Source organism: Cricetulus griseus, chromosome 5 (assembly GCF_003668045.3).
Source record: "Cricetulus griseus strain 17A/GY chromosome 5, alternate assembly CriGri-PICRH-1.0, whole genome shotgun sequence".
NCBI classification, from domain to species: Eukaryota; Metazoa; Chordata; class Mammalia; order Rodentia; family Cricetidae; genus Cricetulus; species Cricetulus griseus.
The window spans coordinates 88,625,943-88,645,393 of NC_048598.1; the positions used below are offsets into that span (position 1 = coordinate 88,625,943).

At 41.3% G+C, this 19,451-nt stretch overlaps 2 protein-coding genes across 8 annotated transcripts in view; one reads left to right on the top strand and one right to left on the bottom strand.

The window, feature by feature from the left end:
• Rhoq (ras homolog family member Q) overlaps positions 1-14,788 on the top strand; it is a 37,420-nt gene extending 22,632 nt beyond the window's left edge. Inside the window, exons 3-5 of the mRNA XM_027417980.2 lie at positions 9,128-9,292; positions 9,570-9,665; positions 11,588-14,788. Coding sequence (XP_027273781.1) covers positions 9,128-9,292; positions 9,570-9,665; positions 11,588-11,743 — 417 coding nt within the window. The 3' untranslated portion in view covers positions 11,744-14,788. The remainder of the gene's footprint in view (positions 1-9,127; positions 9,293-9,569; positions 9,666-11,587) is intronic.
• Positions 11,943-19,451, bottom strand: part of Pigf (phosphatidylinositol glycan anchor biosynthesis class F) — a 28,945-nt gene continuing 21,436 nt past the window's right edge. For 4 of the 7 annotated variants that reach the window (XM_027417973.2, XM_027417976.2, XM_027417974.2 and 1 more), the window contains exon 6: positions 11,943-19,014. In XM_027417973.2, the coding sequence (XP_027273774.1) occupies positions 18,685-19,014 (330 nt within the window). In that variant the 3' untranslated portion in view covers positions 11,943-18,684. The remainder of the gene's footprint in view (positions 19,015-19,451) is intronic. The other 3 variants (XR_004770292.1, XM_027417977.2, XM_035445598.1) reach the window with 3 other exon arrangements.

A 19,451-nucleotide genomic window follows, 5' to 3' on the forward strand; every position in this document is an offset into this window, starting at 1 on the left:
GAGGGAGGGAAAGCACGAGCCCAACAACATGAAATTCCAGCCAAAAAGTCAGGCAAGACATATTATACCCAGGAGAGTGAGCTGGCATTTAACTCCTTTCCTGGTGCTGGAGACCAGCTGACCTCTGTTTTAGTAAAAGCGACATGTAATTATAGCTCCTGACAGTGTAGAATTTCAGCCCCCAAACCTCTCTAACCAGGGGAGTCACCTCACCCTGTACCAAAGAGAGGCTGCGGCTTGTCTTTTTTTGGAAAGTCAGGCTGGTCTCCTAGAAGAGCTCAAAGCACTCACCCAGCTCCCTCCTCTCAACATGTGTATGCTATATTTACTGTCTCTACACCGATAGGGAAATGAGGGTTGCTGGACGGAGGGCCATATTTAGCTGAGTCTTGATCCTCTGCCTTTCGGGGTTAGCTTAGATAAACCAGAACCCTGAAACTCCAGCTTTGGGACTACTCGAGCTTTGGGGCTAGTTCAGTCCCCTCCTTTTAGAGAGGAAGTACTGGCCCATGAAGGTCCTCTCACTGGGTGTCCCTCTGCCCCAACTCATCGCATACATTTCCTGTCCTGAGGGGCTAACTAAAATTGGTGTTATGATCAGTCAAGTGGCCACAGAGAATGTATCCATGGGAAGGCCATAGTTAAAACACACACACACACACACACACACACACACACACACACACACACACACACACACACGAGACATTTTAGAACTCAGAAAGCAAACCTTCAAGTTGAGTAATTCTAGAGCTAATCAGGCCCATGACTTACAAATACAATTTCATAACTAAAATGAAGATTAGAAAAAAAAATAGCAAGAGAAAAGACCAACTATGTCAAAAGGTGCTGAAAAACAATCACTTTGTAGGGATTTATAGAACCCTAAAATGGCTCTTCCTCCCCAAATTTCCTTCAGTTTAGCAGTAGTGGGAGGTAGAAGGAAGTCAGCAGATGAATTCGGAAAACTGGCCAGTGATGCGCTTTGAACCATATTCATCAATACAGTCTCACCAGGGAAGGGGGCTTATCCCAGTTGCTTTGAAAAGCAAGAGAGCAAGTTGATGTTGATGATGCTGTTACAGTGCTGGGGTCCACACCTGAGGTACGACAGGTGGGCACTCCACCATTGAGCTACATACCCAGCCCTAGAGTTATTTTTTTAAGATTATTTTTTATTTTTAATTATGCACATGCAGCAGGGAGTAGGATGGCATGTGCACATGAGTGCAGGTGTCCCCGGAGGACAGAGGCATCATAGCCCCCTGGAGCCATTGTAAACTGCCTAACATGGGCTCTGGGAACTGAACTCTGGTCCTTGGAAAGAGCCATAAGTGTTAAGTGCTGAGCCCAGCCCCTCTCTTGTTACTGTGTTACCATCCCTTTGTTTGTGGTGCTGGAGACTCTTACCTAGCACTATATCCATGCTAGGCAAGCCCTCCACCACTGATTAAGGTGGAAAAAAAATACTATTTTCATGATACAAAGTTAAATAGGAAACTAACTCGAAAGTGACAACTTAACTATACAGAGGAAATAAAGTTTCAAAAGCTCTTGTTACCCCAAAGGACTCTGGGAATGTTTGTAAGATCCATTAGGACAGACCCATTCCCTCTTCATGAATTACTCCATCCATGAGCCTGAGCCTGTGTGGCCTGGGTATGCACCCTTTGGGGGCCAGGGTGTTTGCAAAGGGCAGGGTACTTATTTTGAGCTTCTCATTGGAAACATGTTTCAGATAGAGCAGAGTACGGAGAGCATTGTAAATGACAGTTGCTGTTCCATGGATTGTAGAGCCACAGTTGTCAGGGCATTCATGGTTGTTAGGCAGCTCTTCTGTCTCCGAGAATAATCAGCAGCTGTTTGGACTTAGAAGGCTGGGGCTTTCCTGAAAGAATTAGTCCTCTGTGGCCCCACTTGCTCTTATTCCAGGCTGTCAGAGAGGGGAGCTTGTAGATTTTGATAATGGACTATATCCTGAATGACTGGGAAGTATAGTTTATCCCTACAGCATTTTTCTGGCCTTCCAAGTGTTTGTCACTGACAACCTCCTGTTTTACAGAGAAACTAAAGGTCCCAGAAGTAAGAGGCTTGACCTAGGCCACGCCCCCAGTATGTGTTCAGACCTCTCCAGCTGTAAGGCCTGACTCAAATGCATTTCTGATATGTTTCAAGGCATATGGTGGATTGCTTGTTCATTTAACTTCACTGCCTGTTTTTTCTTCAAGATTTATGTATTCATTTAATGTGCATCAATGTTTTACACGTGTGTGTGTGTGTGTGTGTGTGTGTGTGTGTGTGTGTGTGTGTGTATGAGAGAGAGAGAGAGAGAGAGAGAGAGAGAGCGCCCCAGGAACTGGAGTTACAGCCAGGTGTGAGCTGCCATGTGGGTGCCGGGAATTGAACGCAGGTCCTTTGGAAGAGCAGCCAGGGCTCTTAACTGCTGAGCTATCTCTCCAGCCCCCTCATTGCCTGATTCTTAACATACATCTTTCATGAGAGAACTCTGCATATGTTTCTAATACATTTTATAAATTGGATTTTGAGTCTTGCCCTTTCTTCATGTCCTTGTTGATTATAGCAGCATTCTCAAACTTTGGGGCTGTTTAATGGCATTTCCATTCACTGGATCTAGCTTCTACCTCTGTCTGTCCCGTTGTTGTATATGATCATCTTTTTCTGTATATGTCTTGAATATCCAACTAAATTAGAAGCTCCAGGAGATACAGTTAAGTCCTTTATTTGTGTATGCATATCCTTAGGACATCCTCATGCAGTGTAATGTCAACAAGTCTTTGCTGATGGCTTTGGAGTGGCTAGGGTGATGGAATGTTTGCTGGCAACACACGGCAGAGGCAGGCTGTCTGGTGTTGGTGTCTGACGAGAGATTTTGTATGGATGTGTATTTTAATTAGATATCCAAAGTCCAGCCAGGTGGAAGGAATGCCCAGGTTGGCAGGAAGAGGTTACCCATCACGCTCAATAGGAAAGGACTGTGCCTCTGCAGGCTGGGCCCCGTGAGTCTCTGATAGGGCACCCACTTTAGTTCTGTTGCTCCTGAAGATCTGTTGTTTCCTCTGTGAGCACATCTTCTCTTGTCTGGGATTCCTGTCATGTGATAATTTCTACCAGTTCTGGTTTTCAATACTGCAAAATTAGCTATCAGAACATGGGTTTTTAAAAACTGGAGCTTCTGTGAGATAGCCAGTTGGTAGGAAGCTAAAGAATTCTGTTAGCGGTCCAAAAGTCCTGTTGATGACATTCAGTATTTTGATGTTGGGTAGTTGTCCTTTAATACATGTAGCTGTGCTCCCGAGAATGTCCCAGTTAAATGTCTAAATGCCTGTTTTAAAAATTAGAACTAAAATGTATAATTGGTTTACTAATTAGGAAGACACGGGAGACTTGGTTGAGAAAAGTCCTGACTTGGATAAATTGTCTTTTAAAAGTCAGGATGCTTATTCTGCACATAACTCTCACGGTGTTTCTGTCCCTGGCCTGAGATGACAGACTCCAAAGGCCCCTTCGTGGTCCCTCTCTGACCCACCATTTCCCATCAAGTCCATGCAAACACAGTGCAATGGGTAGAAACTGCTTTGGGAGATGCTGGGGACCGTGTGCACGAGGGATAACTTATTTTTTAATTTGTTCTCTATTATTAGCCTTCCAATTACTCAGACTGGGTGGAAGCAAGAGAGATCTCTTTCTTAAAATAACTGCCAATTATTTAGCCCAAGATGGCAGGCAAGAACAGTTCGTTTTAGGTAGTTTAGCTTCGTTTACTTCCAAGAATGTCAATACATGCTTTTTTTCCCCACTCTGTTTTTATAGCTATAGCTCCCTACATATAAGTACTCTAACAAAAAAAAAATGCAGTTTAATAGATACTAGAAAGGATCAATCTAATTGTCCTCCCGTATGTCCATGTCTGTCGCTGGAAAAGCTTAAGCCTGATTCATGAAAGCAGTCAGGGTCTGGATTCATGTGACTAAGTATTTCCAGGGAACTTTGAATCTGACCACTTTTTCTTTGCACAGCCCCCTAAAGAAAGAGTATAGAATTCTGTTTCCCTGATGGAGTAAACTTGACTGAAAAACAAAACAAAACAAAACAAAGCATTCTGAAAAACAAACCACAGACATTTCTTTGATGTTTCCAATAGTTTAAAGCAGGTTGCATTCCAAGGCGCCCAATTAGTACATCGTTAGCAAATCATTTTCCTTCTATTAATCAGAAAAGCATGTTGCCCTCGAGACTTCGGTTTTGGTGTTTTGATGAGAGTGTAGAAATTTTTATTTCTCAGCTAAGAAACGTCTCTGTGGCTGCTGGGCGATAAAGCCAGGAGCACAGGGCTCTTGGGACCTTGCTAGGATTGTGGAGGCACTGGAGAGTTGGCTTCCCCTGTGCGTTGGGGGGGGGGTTGTCAAAACACCACACAAGGCCTTTCATGCACCAGGGGTAGCACTGAGCACTTCAGTGCTTTTCTTATTTATTGCTCCTCATCCTGGAGGATAATACCTGTATTTCTGTGTCTGTGAAAACTGGAAATCTATATGTGGGAGAAGAATGTTTTTTTGTTTTTTTTTTTTTAAAATTAAATTAGAAACAAGCTTCTTTTTACATGTCAATCTCAGTTCCCTCTCCCTCCCCTCCACCCCTGCCTCCCACTCACACTATCCCAAGCCCTTTCTGCTCCTCAGGGAAAGTGAGGGCTTCCATGGGGGATCTTCAAAGTCCATTATCATTTGGAACAGAGCCTAGACCCTCCCCAGTGTGTCTAGGCTGACAAGAGTATCCCTCTATGTGGAGAGGGCTCCCAAAGTTCATTTGTGTACTAGGGATGAGTACTAATCCACTACCAGTGGCCCCATAGATTGTCCAGACCTCCAAACTGACTTCCTCGAGAAGAATGATTTTTAATGAGAACACCCCATCCTTCAGAGACAGCTAAGTGCAGGCTTGCCCAGCAGCTCCAATGCTGAAAGTGTGGGCATCATTTTTACCTTCCTGTGTCCTGGCTGTTTGATGGAGGCTGCAGACTGTGAAAGACATACTCAGGTCAGCTGATTACATGACCCAACACTCAAGCTGCTTTTCTAAAAATCAGGGTTTTGGAATTTATTTTAGATTTACTTTATGTATGTGACTGTTTTGCCTTCATGTATGTTTGTGCACCACGTGTGTGCCTAATACCCTCAAAGGTCAGAAGAGGGTGTCTAGTCCCCTGGAACTGGAGCTGTAGATGGCTCTGAGCTTCCATGTGGGTGTTGGGAATTGAACCTGGGTCCTCTGTAAGAGCAACAAGTGCTTTTATCCCCTGAGCCAGCTCTCCAGCACCCCACATGTTGTATTTTAAAGTCATAATTATTAATGCATACCAATTACCAATATAATGTTTTTCTGCATTGTATCCATGTATTCATATTTATATTTTGGTTGTATTCACCCTTCCAACCACATACTCTTACTCTCCTCCCTCCTTGGGTCTCTAGAAGTCCCTCACTACTTTCCACAAATAAGAGAAAACAAGTTGTCTTTCTCTGTCTGGCTTATTTTCTTTAACGTAACCCACTTCCTGTTCTATCCATTTTCCTGAAAATGACACAATTTTGTTGCATGGATGTCTGTTTAATATATATGCCACATTTTCTTTATCCATGTACCTTTCGAAGGACACCTAGCCGGACTATAACTTGGCTACCATGGATAGTGCCACAGTGTTCATGGGTGGACCAGTATCTCCATTGCATGCTGACTGATTCTTTTGAGTAGATAGATACTCTGCGGCAGTATACCTGACTCATATGGTAGTTCCATTTTCAGGGGTTCTGTATGTGTGACTTAGGACTTCCTTGCTGTTTTTCTTAGAGGCTGTCCTAATTTACATCCTCATCAACAGAGTCTAAAGGTTTCGTCTCCCCAGTATGCTTAGCAGCATGGCTACTTCTTGCTTCCTTCCAGATAGCCATTCTCATGGGGGTGGTGTGGGATCTTAGTGTCATTTTGACTGCCTTTTCCTTGACTGCAGAAGATGTTCAGCATTTTTTTCTGGTGTTTATTGGCCACCCATTTGGCTTCTTTTTAGACAAGTGTATGATTGTTTTATTTGTTTGTTTTATATTTTTGGATTTTTTTTTTTGTCTTGGCTGTCCAGGGTATAGCATGCTTCAAATCTCCTCATTTCCTCACTACTGACACCTCTCTTTTTCACCCTTTTAGGCCAGACTAGGAAAAGTAGTTCATTGAGTACACTACAAGAGTGCAACAAGTTGTGCAGTAACTAGACTGGTTTACTAAACACAGGGCACAGATTTAGTGAAATGTTAAGACTGGGGGCAGGAGAGGCGGCTTAGCAGTTAAGAGCACTGGCTGCTCTTGTAGAGCATCTACATGGCAGCTCACAACCATCTGTAACTCCAGTCCCAGGGCATCCGACACCTCTTCCGGCCTTGTGGGCACCAGGTATGCATGTGGTACACACACACACACACACACACACACACACACACACACACACACAGGCAAAATGCCTGTACACATTAAATAAAAAAAAAAACCCACAAAGATTGTAGACGTGTGGGGATGGCATTTCCCAATTGTCCTGTCACCTCAAAAAGTTTTTCACTGCCTATGACTGTAGAGTATATGCCCTTTGGTGAGCTATCAAAATGAAGAAAGCTGTGTAGAATAAATTGTTTGAAAGACTCAGGAAAAAAAAAAAAGAGAAAGAAGAGTTAACTTCCACAGACAAGGACTTAGATGTTATACATCAGCCCTTCATGTCTGCAGGTTTCATACCAACCATGAAATTTCAACCAACTATGGACTGGAAATATTTGAGGGAAGTATGCATAATGTGCAGATCTTTATTCCTGTCATCATCCCCCAAGTGTCTCAGTTGGGGTTTCTATCTCTGTGACAAACACCATGGCCATAAGGCAAGTTGAGGAGGAAAGGATTTATTTGGCTTATTTGGATGACCATAGTCCATCATCAGAGGAAGTCAGGACAGGAACTTAAGCAGGGCAGGATCCTGGAGGCAGGAGCTGATGCAGAGGCCATGGACGGTGCTGCTTACTGGTTTGCTCCCATGGCTTGCTCAGATTGCTTTCTTGTAGAACCCAGGACCACAATGGGCTGGAGCCTCCCCCATCAATCACTAATTAAGAAAATGGCCTACAGGCTTGTCTGCAGCCCCATTTTACGGAAGCATTGTCTTCATTTGGGGCTCCCATCTCTCCAGTGACTCCTGCTTGCGTCCAGTTGACATAAAACTAGCCAGGACACTAAGAAATACAGTAAGATAACTTTTCGTGTTGCATTAGGCACTATAAGCAATGTGTCAGTGATTTAAGATGTACATGAGGGTGTATCGTGGTCACATATAAGTGAATAGCACTTGCAGAGTTCTGCAGATTTGGGCATCGTGGGATTCTGGAAATTGTCTCTCACAAGTAGGGAGAGAGTTGCTGGAATTGAAAGTTACAGTGAGAAAAATATCAGATGATATGAAAGGAAAAATTCTTCAGTAGGGACACGATACTGCAGAAATGGAAGATCTTTTTAAACGTTCTCTTAGTTCCACATTTATACTGTTCTAGTGGCAAAGTGGGTATTTAAGAAAGTAAGTCTAAGGCAGATCTATGTGAGTTCAAGACCAGCCTGGTCTACAAGAGCTAGTTTCAGGACGGCCTCTAAAACCACAGAGAAACCCTGTCTCTAAAAACAAAAACAAAAACAAAAACAAAAAACAAACAAACAAACAAAAAAACAAAAAAAAAAAGAAAGAAAGAAAGAAAGTCTAAGCCAGGCGTTGTGGCGCACGCCTTTAATCCCAGCACTCGGGAGGCAGAGGCAGGCAGATCTCTGTGAGTTCGAGGCCAGCCTGGTCTCCAGAGCGAGTGCCAGGATAGGTTACAAAGCTACACAGAGAAAACCTGTCTCGGGAAAAAAAAAAAAAAAAAGTAAGTCTACACCAACCAGTTTCTGTGGAACCAGATGAGTCCAGCCGTGACAGAAATGGACTCCGTTCTTTTGCTAGAATATAAGTAGAAATTAGTGTCACAGAAAATAGTCCATGCAAAATGAGATAGTCATTGCATTTGTGAAAGAAAATAAAACACCTATGAGGAGGAAAGCCCTAAAGCAACATGTATAACCCATGCAATAGTCCAGTGTATTTTGGTGTGGAGATGTTACCAAGGCAGAGCTGACAAGGCAGTTGCAGAGCGGAATGCATTGTTTGATCAAATGTGTGGCTTTATGGATGTGTGCAGGTCCAGGTGTATACATGCAAAGAAAAATCCTGGCCAATACACAAGAAAACATTTGGGAAAGGAAAGGGAAGTAGGATGGGGTTGTGACTTAAACATTTTTGTCTTTAATATCCATATGCCATATACACAAAGGGGATGGGAGAGGAGGACAAGAAAAGCAAAACTCAAGAGTCACAGTGAAGGTTCGTTCATTGCTGTGAACACTGCTCGCAGTCAAGCCCCCAGTTGAAAGCCCAGCATTCTTACTATGACTGTCCATCCTTACAAGTTCTCTGCCTTCTGTGCCTCTGTATGTGGATCCTACAGTCTTAAGGATGAAGCCCTGAAAGACCATGCTGGTCCATACCTGTACTATTGGAATGATATTTGCCGTACCTATTCAGTGTGTGTTATGTTAGAATACCTAACATGGAGCTTGCCTAGGGTCTTTGTACAAACTTTGCAGGGATAGCTTTAGGAATCACAATGCATTCTCTCTCCGCCTCCCCCTCGTGTGTGTGTGTGTGTGTGTGTGTGTGTGTGTGTGTGTGTGTGTGTGTGTGTTTGTTTTGAGATGGGAACCTCACTTTGTAGCCCAGGCTGACCTAGAATTCCCCATCTCCCTTCCTTAGCCTCCCAAATTCTGGAGTTACCGGAGTGTACCACCACACACCCGTTTTCCTAGTATTTATTTGATTTGTTAATTGTATTAAATTTTTTTACTAAAAAGAGAAGAAGATCAAAACCAAGTGGAATCATCTTGTTTCATGGATACATTCCTCGATTTACTTTTTGACCATGTGATCTAATGTGTTTATTGCTACTAATCTGTAGACATGAAGTGTAAATAATGACTTTTCCTTTGTCCATAGGAAGACTATGACCGTCTGAGGCCTTTGTCTTACCCCATGACTGACGTCTTCCTCATATGCTTCTCTGTGGTAAATCCAGCCTCATTTCAAAATGTGAAAGAGGAATGGGTACCGGAACTTAAGGAATATGCACCAAATGTCCCTTTCTTATTAATAGGAACTCAGGTGTGTATGTTTTGATTTTATTCATCTAAAAATAAGCTCTCCTAGTTTGGGGAGGGGGATTGCTCCTCAGATAAAAGACCCTGTGATTAGCAAATGATGGGTTTAGTAAGTTTCCAATGGTAAGTACTCTCATCTTTACATAGAAATAATTCCCCCAAATTATATTAGTATCTTTAAAAAAATGGGTTTTTTTAATATGTGGGGATTAAATGGGACTATTTGCATTGTTTTTTGAAAAAACACATATTATGGGACATTATTGTTCTCTCTTAATTAGATTGATCTCCGAGATGACCCCAAAACTTTAGCGAGACTGAATGACATGAAAGAAAAACCTGTCTGTGTGGAACAAGGACAGAAACTAGCAAAAGAGGTAACAAGTCCTTGCTGGATTTCACTCGGGTGTGAAGTAACAGTTGGAGCCAGCTGTGCTGTGCATGGCTCAGACACTGCTGGGCTTTCTCTCCCACTGTCTCCATTATTTCAGTACTGACACTGTGAGGAAGGTCTGTGTCGCTGACCATAGATGAGAGAGAATGGGGGATTTTAAATGTCAGGGAGACTTGCCGGAGATCTTGCAGTAAAAAATGGCAGAGCTGGGCTTACAGATCACATGTCTGTTTACCTCTGCTATGCTTACAACTATGGTGTCTTTAAAGCCATTGGTAGGTGATTTTTTTTTTTAAGCCAAGAAGCAGGTGCTGAGACTTCATAACTTTCTTATTATTGAAACATTACTACTGTGCCAAGTTGGGCTCTGCTTTTGGTTATGACTCCTGCAGGTACAGTTGAAGTGACATCAGGTAACAGTTTAATTCTGTGACTAAGAAGAAAATTATGGCTAGATTTCTAAAATGAATACTTACAGATACATATAATACATTTTAAAATTTTATTTATCTTTATTTCATATGCATTGGTGTTTTGCCTTCATGCATGCCTATGTGAGGATGTCAGACCTCCTGGAACTGGAGTTACAGGTAGTTGTGAGCTGCCATGTGGGTGCTGGGAATTGAACTCAGGTCCTGTGGAAGAACAGCCAGTGCTCTTAACCACTGAGCCATCTCTCCAGCCCCCATATATCTTTTAACACACATTTTCCCTTACCCCAATGCTAGATTCTTTTTTCCCTCCATCTGACTATAAGATCATTGGATTCTTTTTCTTCCTCTTCATATTTTTTCCACTAGCTTTAATAGGATTTTTGGATTTTTGTCTAAGTACTGTCTAATAAGGTCTTTTAAAATACACTGTTAGGAGATAGAAAGAAGCAAGAGAACTTTCTGGAGGGCATCTTTTCCCAAAGCAAAGAGAAAGGATTTCACCAACAAATCACTTCAGAAATTCCTTGCATTTGATTTTATAATCCTGGGGAGAGAAGGAATTTCTAAATACATAAAGGCAAAAGTTATAAATGCAGGCAAGTTGACTACATAAATATGTGCTATCATAGCGGGTGCCAGAAATAAGTCAGGTTTATGTGTAGGGCATTAATGTGTTAGTACACAGGAACCCTTGCGACTAATGAATTCATCAGAAAAGGGCACATATACCCCAGCAGAAAAGTGGGTTAAGAGCATCCATCCAAAGTCACCAGGTCGAAAGACGTGAGCATGCGCTTCCAATCCAAGGAGAATGAATAGAAATTGTGATTCTTCTTGGCAGGTGACAACACAGCAGAACAACATTAAGTTCCTACCCTGCTCTTATGAAGATGACTTGAGAGAAACCAGCCCTAAAATAGCAAGCATAGAGCTAGAACATCAGAAGGGAATGGGTAGTCTGGAAAAAAAAAAAATTCTGGGATCCCAGGCGATGCTGAGAAACTGACACTCTATACAGGGAATAGTCACATGTGTCTCTCTCCCCCACCTCTGGCTTCTTTACTGTGTCTTGCATATGCCAAAAACTTCCCACATTGGTCTTTGGGTCTTGGCCCCTCAGGATCCCGCACTCCTCAACCTTGACCTGTTGAGGAGCTTCCCTGACTACCACCATCCTCCCATTTCCCTGTCCTTTTCCCCCCAGCACTTTCCTGTGCCTGCTCTCGACACACAGTAGGGCACCTTGGTCACTGACATGTGCCCAGCACTTAAGCAGTTGCTTAATGTGTAGTGAATATCTAATAAAGGCCATACACTAGTATTTTAACAACTGTCTCCCTCTGGGTATTGTAAATATGGGTCTTAGGGTTCTTTTGCATAGCTATATTTTATAACTGCCCACATAATGTGTTGTTGCTGAGTTCTATAAGACTGTTTTATATAATTGTGGCTTTTTTTTCCTCCTTCCCAGATAGGTGCACGCTGCTATGTGGAATGTTCAGCTTTGACCCAGAAGGGTTTGAAGACTGTTTTTGATGAGGCTATCATAGCCATTTTAACTCCAAAGAAACATGCAGTTAAAAAGAGAATAGGATCAAGATGTATAAACTGTTGTTTGATCACGTGAGAAAAGTCTGTAGTGGCCAAGAGAACTGTCCATTTCTCCCAGAAAGCATCTGAAATGCTACAGCGATGTCCTGACCTCTTGCAGTGAAGTTTAACCTGAGGGGGTGGGGGGAGGGAACCTGTCCTCATCATTCTACAGTGTCATTGAGAATGTTTCTTAAAGGTCTAAGCGGCAGCAAACAGCATCTGAAGCCACAATCTACTATAAATACTTTATTTCAACTAGAAGGTACAATCTCTCAGGGGTTTCATAGTTAAAAAGCTACAATCACACCATGTTGAACCGACATTGAAAAAAACAACAGTGCTGTAAAAGGAACTGCTTGGCTTTGACCATACACATTTCTGCACAGCCCTTACGGAATCTGCACAAAGAAATGTCTTCTCCCCTTTCTCCTCTTAATTGCTCTTGTATGTAAGTTGCTTTCTATTCCAGTATATCCAGAGTGGTGAGCTAACCAGGCCAGCCACGTAGCCAAAGGTCGCTCCGAGTGTACAGGAGATGGGCCACACCTGAGGAAAGAATTAGGAGATCGAAACCAACCGATGTTTTATTATTACTTGAGCACAAATTAAGTGTAACATAAACATTTCTATAGTGAAGCTTAATGTGCTTTCTTAAAGAATGCCAAAAGTTTAATAGGTCATAACTGCATTTACTATGAACACTAAAAATTTACACATTTTAGTTAATGTGCATTAAAAGGTAATGAGGCTTCCAGCAACTGTAGATTTAGTTTGATGTTCCCCAAATTGCATGAAATACATGCTAAAGTACAAATTTAAAAATTGGGACATAGTTTGCCATAATCATGAACTCAGTTTAAGCTCTCTGAAGTAACTAGTTGGCCATTTTTCTAATTCCCACTTTGGCTGTGTGCATCAAATGAAGTAAGAAGTGTGTAGGCTGACCAAACCTTAGAAATTTTCAGTTGTGTCAGAGGGAAGGCCTAGAATCTGAGCATGTTCCTTGGAGTGTGTGGGTACTCTGCTTCCATGAGCTACAGATGCCATAGCCACATAGGGTAGGGCCCACAGCTTATGCACACACCTAGAGTACGAGGCAAGCAGAACATTACAGTCTTCCCAAGATGGTTTTTCCAGCCATGCTACACTTCATTAAACCAGAACTAAGTAATGGTGATTTATTTTATGCCACAGACAGGGTATATGGGTCCCTAAGTTAAAAGCCCTGGGTAAAAAATCTTGGAAGCAAACTTTGTTTCTTTGTAAAGTTTATTTGCAGTGCTGGAGCCATTTCTAACCCTTCTCTGGGGAATTGGCCTTCAAAATGTACTGGAGGCAAAACCACCTTCATAACTGGCTGGTACCATTTGGCTTTCTTCCTCCGTCTGCTATAGATCTGCCTTATTCTAAATGCCATGCAACAGACAGTAGTGTTTGTTAGAAGCTTCCATTCGAACCAGCTCATGCAGTTTAGGGAAGCATAATCTAATCCATATCGTGTTGCCAGCCTTTCTTAGGTTGAAATTCGCTGTTGCTTAAACTACAATTTCTTGGTCTTTATCGAGCTTCTGTTATCTTCCAGGGTTTGTGCTTACAGCTTTGTCTATTGCACAGATTGGGTAATGGAACACTAAACATTGATACTTGAAAATGACAGCCTTAAATGTTCATACCAGTCACAAATCTAGATGTACTGTCTTGCATGTGAGCTTTGTAGGAGTTTTTGAAGTATAAGCACCACACTCCCCCACTTGGTAGTGGATGGTCTACTGGACAAGAGCTTTCTCTTGGAAGGGGACATGGGATATCTTTTTTTCCAAGCAGTGGTGATTCACATTAAGCATCATAGCCTTATGTATGCTCAAATGGGATTTCTGTAACTTTCCCATTTAGTTTTGGTCTTGTTTTTAGATAGAATTGACAGAAATTGTATAATGAGTTAACATGCTAGCTAAGTTGTCAAACCCATGATATGAAGGAATCCCGACAGTAAAGTATTATTCATTTCCAAGTTGCCTTTGGAGATTTGATGGGTTTTGGTTTTTCTTTTTTCTTCAAATCTACATTTGTGAAACCCTTGACACGTGGTGTATAAGGCAATGAAGTTGAAGTCGAGAACTTTCATGCTCTGAGAGAAATGGATTAAGAATCTGGAAGTGCATACTGTGTCACCACGGTTTCCTCATGAGAGTGCTCTCCACTGTCCCTCCCACTCATGAGCTCTTTTCCCTCTCCTCTGAGTCATAGCAGTCATAGTTGGACGTCACCTTTTCAGCATCCCCTTCTCCAGGTGGTAGGAACCATGTATATAGAACACTCGAACTCTAAGCAGAAGATTGTATCATCTGAACCTGAGGTGCCTTAGGTACTCTATTTACCTTGATGGGGTTTGGAGTTTCCCATTGCTTGTTAAGAGCTCTTTGTGTTGGTTATTTAGTATTTCTTTTTGCAAAATCTTCTCTGCCACTTTAACCAAAAAAAGAAAACCAAAGATTTGTTTTCTATTCATGAGCAGATTATAGAGAAGCTGCCTTATTTTCAGAAGCATATCTTCATTAAAGGCATAGGTTGCAACAGAAATTCAGACTAATCTCTGGAAAAACTTTCAAACTAGTGAAATAACTGGGAAATAAAATGCTTCTCAAAACTTTTACTAACATGAATTGTGCCAGTGAATACCCTGCTTCAAACAAGGTCATGTACAAAAGAACTTAGAGGGAATTCTCACTGATCAGGGTTTGCACAGAAAATCTGTTCTAAAACCCTTTACACTTTTGGGGACTCTTGAAATCTAATAGAACTTTGCTAATGTGTGCCCTTACTCTATCCTTACAGGTACATTGTAGCTTACTTGCGATGAATTATCATATTTCCAATAAGTAGAGCTTGAGTTGTGCCATTTGTTATGAATTATCTTAGTTCCTTTAGACACTGCTTCCATTTGATTTTAATTATTGGTTTTAAATACCAAATTAAATACTGGTTTGTTGGTTGTTGCTTTTTAAATGATTGTTACTTCAACAGTGTCCCTTCCTCACGTATAGGGTCATAAATAAAATGAAATGCAGTTTGCTACTTATGTAAAACACTGAACTTCTTACCTTAGTAGTTTTTATTTAATCCCTTTCCTCTGCTTTGACACTGCTCACCCCTGGCAATATGTGAGCACTTGCACCCCTAAAAAGCTCTCTGTCAGTCAGAGTGTGGGGAGAGTGACAATCCCTGTGGCCCCAGGCAAATTTCGATTTTGGTTACCAAATTCTGTTTTAATCACTCTGTGATTTCAGTGTGGTGCATTGTTTTCAAACACATACACATACATTTGTACACATTCTCTAGACAGTTGCCATACTTCACTTCCAAAGAACGTGAAAAATGAAATAAATGAAGGTTTAAACTTTTTTCTCCTGTGTGGGGTTAAAGCTTGGCACATTCAGAAATTCACTGTTATGCAAAACTCAAGACAACCATGATATCAGCAAATAAAATGTCCCAACTTTTCAGATGGCTCCCTAGTGATGGTCCAGGCTTTGTGCCTCCAAGAGTGCTGGTGTGACCCTCCTGAGACACATAAGTCCTTACTGTTAACAGTCTTTTCCTCCTAATCAGCTTCTTGCCGGCTTTCTTATGATTGCCTTAAAATGTTTAAAACCACACCACAGTACAGAATCCATGCTGACTTGTCAAATCAGCCTGGTTTAATTCTATTTTAATGAGATCTTAAATGAGATCCATTTAAAACTATTTCCTTGTTTCACAGACACACTTGTTTTAACATTCTTTATGACATAATAGTAATTTTTTAAAAATCTGTAGTACCTATGAGCTATTTCAGCTGCAGAGATATAAATATTTCTTCAAATTATGCCAATCTGAGATCCCTATATATAACTATTTGTTTTTATGTAAGGAAAATCGGATTGAGAACCAAGGCATTGATATTAAGCCATTCATGGGGTTTGCCACCAAAGTGACAGTCATTTATTTTAATAGTTTCTTTTCACTTCAAATGCTTCTTAAAAGTCACTACATGGAAGAGACATCTTGTGTTACATAACATAATGCAATGCAAGTAGATAAAGTAAGGTTATCAAAGGAAAGCCTTATTTTTAGAGATGAGCAGCTCTACTGGGTGGAAAGTTAGCATCCTAGTTATGCACAGTGCACCTGCCTTTTATCCCAGCACTCAGAGGCTAAGGAAGAGGATGGTTCGTTTGAAGCAACCTGAGATGCTGTGTTAGGGTGACCATGCTGTAATGAATCACCATATCCAAAAGCAGCTTGGGGAAGAAAGAAAGGATTTATTTGCTTTGCACTTCCACATCTCTTTTCATCATCTAAGAAAGTCCACACAGGAACTCAACAGGGCAGGCAGGAGTTGGTACACAGGCCATGAGGGACACTGCTTCCTGGCTTGCTCAGGTAGCACTCAAGACCACCAGCCCAGGAGCAGCACTGCCCACCATGCGTTGGCCCTCCCACGTCACTAATTAAGAAAATGCCCTACAGGCTTGTCAAAGCCTCATCTAAAGAAGGTATTTTCTCCCTGAGATTACCTACTCACAGATGACTCTAGCTGGTGTCAACTTGACAGCAAACTGGCTAGCACACCTGCAAAGCAAGACCTTCTCTCATAAAAACCACCCTGGGATGGTGCTGCATGCCTGTGACCTTGTAGTTCAGAGGTTGGTAGGGTGGCTGACAAAGGTGGATCACCATGAGTTTGAGGCCAGCCTGGGCCACAGGATAAGATACTATCTCTATATATATGGTTCTTTTTCACCAGGATAGAAAATCATATTTATGAAACTTTTTCTAAAAATCACAAATGTCACAAATTCTTGCATAACTTGAAACTAGAAATCATAGGATTGTTACTGAATTGGTTATTGCAAAATGTCATAGAGGATAAAACAAAGATCACTGATTTGACCAAATGAGGGCGTATGTAATTTTAGGTGAATTGGTATTTCCCTTCCTGAAGGGGTTATACTGTATTAAAGTAGAATGTTAACGTATAGTTTACACATTTCAAGACTGGGAAAAGTATTACTTAATAGAAGATGTGCTCATTGTAAGCTCTGCTGACAGGACCAAGGCAGGACTTTCATGAGAGATGGACGGTACTAGTCAGGCCAGCATATGTGCATGCATGTGTGTGTGTGTCAGGGAGTGTGAACTGTCACTTTTGACAGGAGTCCTGACCAGGAATTCGCCACTCTACAAGTAACTTCCTAACTATGCTCTTTGTAGTACAAGAGAGGTCAGGGTAAGTGCAGGCCAGTGTTCATTTACAATTAGCAAACTAGAGCACAGTAACTTCCTAACTAACTATGCTCTTTGTGGTAGGAGAGGTCAGAGTAAGTGCAGCCCAGTGTCCATTTACAATTAGCAGACTCGTGTGTCCCTCACCAGACTGCAGCATTTAAATGCGTTAGGAGTATCCAGCATGACACACATAAGACAGAATTCAAAGGAAATGTAAATGATCATTTGAAGATGGTAGGTTAGCAGGCTTCATCAGATGAATTCTAATAGTCTGGCAAATGAGAATTTGTTCAGGACAATGAACCCACTGAAAAGTAGCTTGTGTGAGATGTAGAACTGGCTTGCTTAAGTTTTACCTTCCTTTCCATCTGAAGAGAGAGCTAGTAACCCCTCCTCTGAAGATCCATCAGTTTCTCCCTATTTAACTCTGATGGCACCCATATCTGGAGGCTCACAAACACCTGTAACTCCAGCTGGGGGATCTAGTGTCTCTCCTGGATCCCATGGGCACACACATGTGCACAGATACACACAAACACACAAAAAAGGTCTGTAGAACAAGTAAGTGGAACAAGTCAGAGAATGATAGGCCGTGACACCTGACACCTTCCTACTGCTACATGCTACACATGGGCACACACTCAAAAAAGAAAAAGCATGAGTTTTTCAGACACAAAGACATTGTAAATTAGCTTTAAATATGCTCCTACAAATGTATTAAATTTTGGTCTAAAAATACATCACCAGAGTGATAAGGACATTTAGAAGAAACAATGTGGGAAATGAAAGCAATTTACTACTTAAGCTATTCTAAAGAGAACAAAGCCTTTAAAAAAAGGGAAACAAACACTGTTTCAGTCCCCAGCAGTGAAAAGATTCATGGTGTAGGTGTAGCTTTTGCTCGAATCCTAAATCTTCCTTTTGCCAGTCAAATAAGGGTGAACATGGTGTGTACTCTTCCCTCCTACGTTTTGCCTTTGTGGTTAAGAACAGGAAAGAGGTCTACCTTGCACTACAGTTGCCATGATTACATTACCTTTGGCATAGCACCAGAACCCATGCCTGGTACATAGAGACCTACAAATGACTCATGTTGTATTCATGTCTGAAATGTCACACAGAATTGAACATGATATGAAATTGAAGTAACTCAATAAACAGGTTTAACAAAATACCCAAGAAACAAAAGGAAACTAACTCACCTAAAGACTGCTGGCAGAAAGAACAAGACAGCTGACAATGAGAGCTCAGTGTACATAATGAAGCTGGCATTTGTGTTTGCTGGAAGCACTATCAGCAAAACACTTCTTTCGAAGGTCACAGAAGCACGGCAGGTACCTCCTAACCCACTTTCTGTAACAACCTTCTTTTGCTGCCTTCTACACAGTGAGGTCGTTCTTCAACTATGCAGATAGCTTTCATCACCTATCACTACTAAAATCATAGAAGGCTCACATTAAGTGGAAAGTAAGTTTTCATTGGCATTAATTTTCACTGGACCTTCCCTGCCACTTAATGAAGAATCCATCTGAAAACTACAAATACACTTGAGATTTCTCATTATAGAACACAATCAATTATTATACAAACAACAACATTATACAAAATCCAAACATTATACAAAATCAAATCTGAATTCAGAGGAGAGAAAATGGCATTCACACATGACAGGCTTTGTTGTCTCTCTGTGTTCATTCATGTATGTTTTTAAAGAAACCAGACACTCCCGTTTCTCCAAAATATAAACAAAACATAACCCAGAGATGCTTGCTTTGAACATAATGTAAACATATCAAGTGTGTAGTGGGTTGCAAGGAACGGAGAACTAAAATCTTTTAATAGAGTGCTGTATTTTAGACTGCAGAGTTTATACAGTAGTATCTTCTCAAAGTTTGCTCTAGCAAAGTCCCCACATTTAGCTAACCCCATCATCCCCTTATCTGCTTTTCTGGCAGATTCTATCAACATTATGAGCCACAGTGAGGTCTTGATCTGTAGAATTTGATTTATTGGAGAATAACAATGGCACCACAAAAACTGAAAGTGAAAGTGAAAGAAAAAGTAAAACATCATCACTTCTCTAGTTTATTATAGAAAACAACTACGAAAAGGTAAGTAAGAAACTGAATAAAAGGTTTTGGGACCCCATTTATATGTACCACACTTTAAAAGGGCTATAGTAAATAAGTCAGCCATTACTGTGTAATACTCTAAAAACTAACAATGAAATTAAAAAGCCCAGTGTATTTCAGTTGAATGAAATGTTTTCAATAATGAAGACTAACAACTTGGAATATATTCAAATTAGCTAACTAAAAAAAACTTTTGTAAAAGTCTAATTCGGGCCAGGCGTTGGTGGTGCACGCCTTTAATCCCAGCTCTCGGGAGGCAGAGGCAGGTGGATCTCTGTGAGTTCGAGGCCAGCCTGGTCTCCAGAGCGAGTGCCAAGACAGGCTCCAAAGCTACACAGAGAA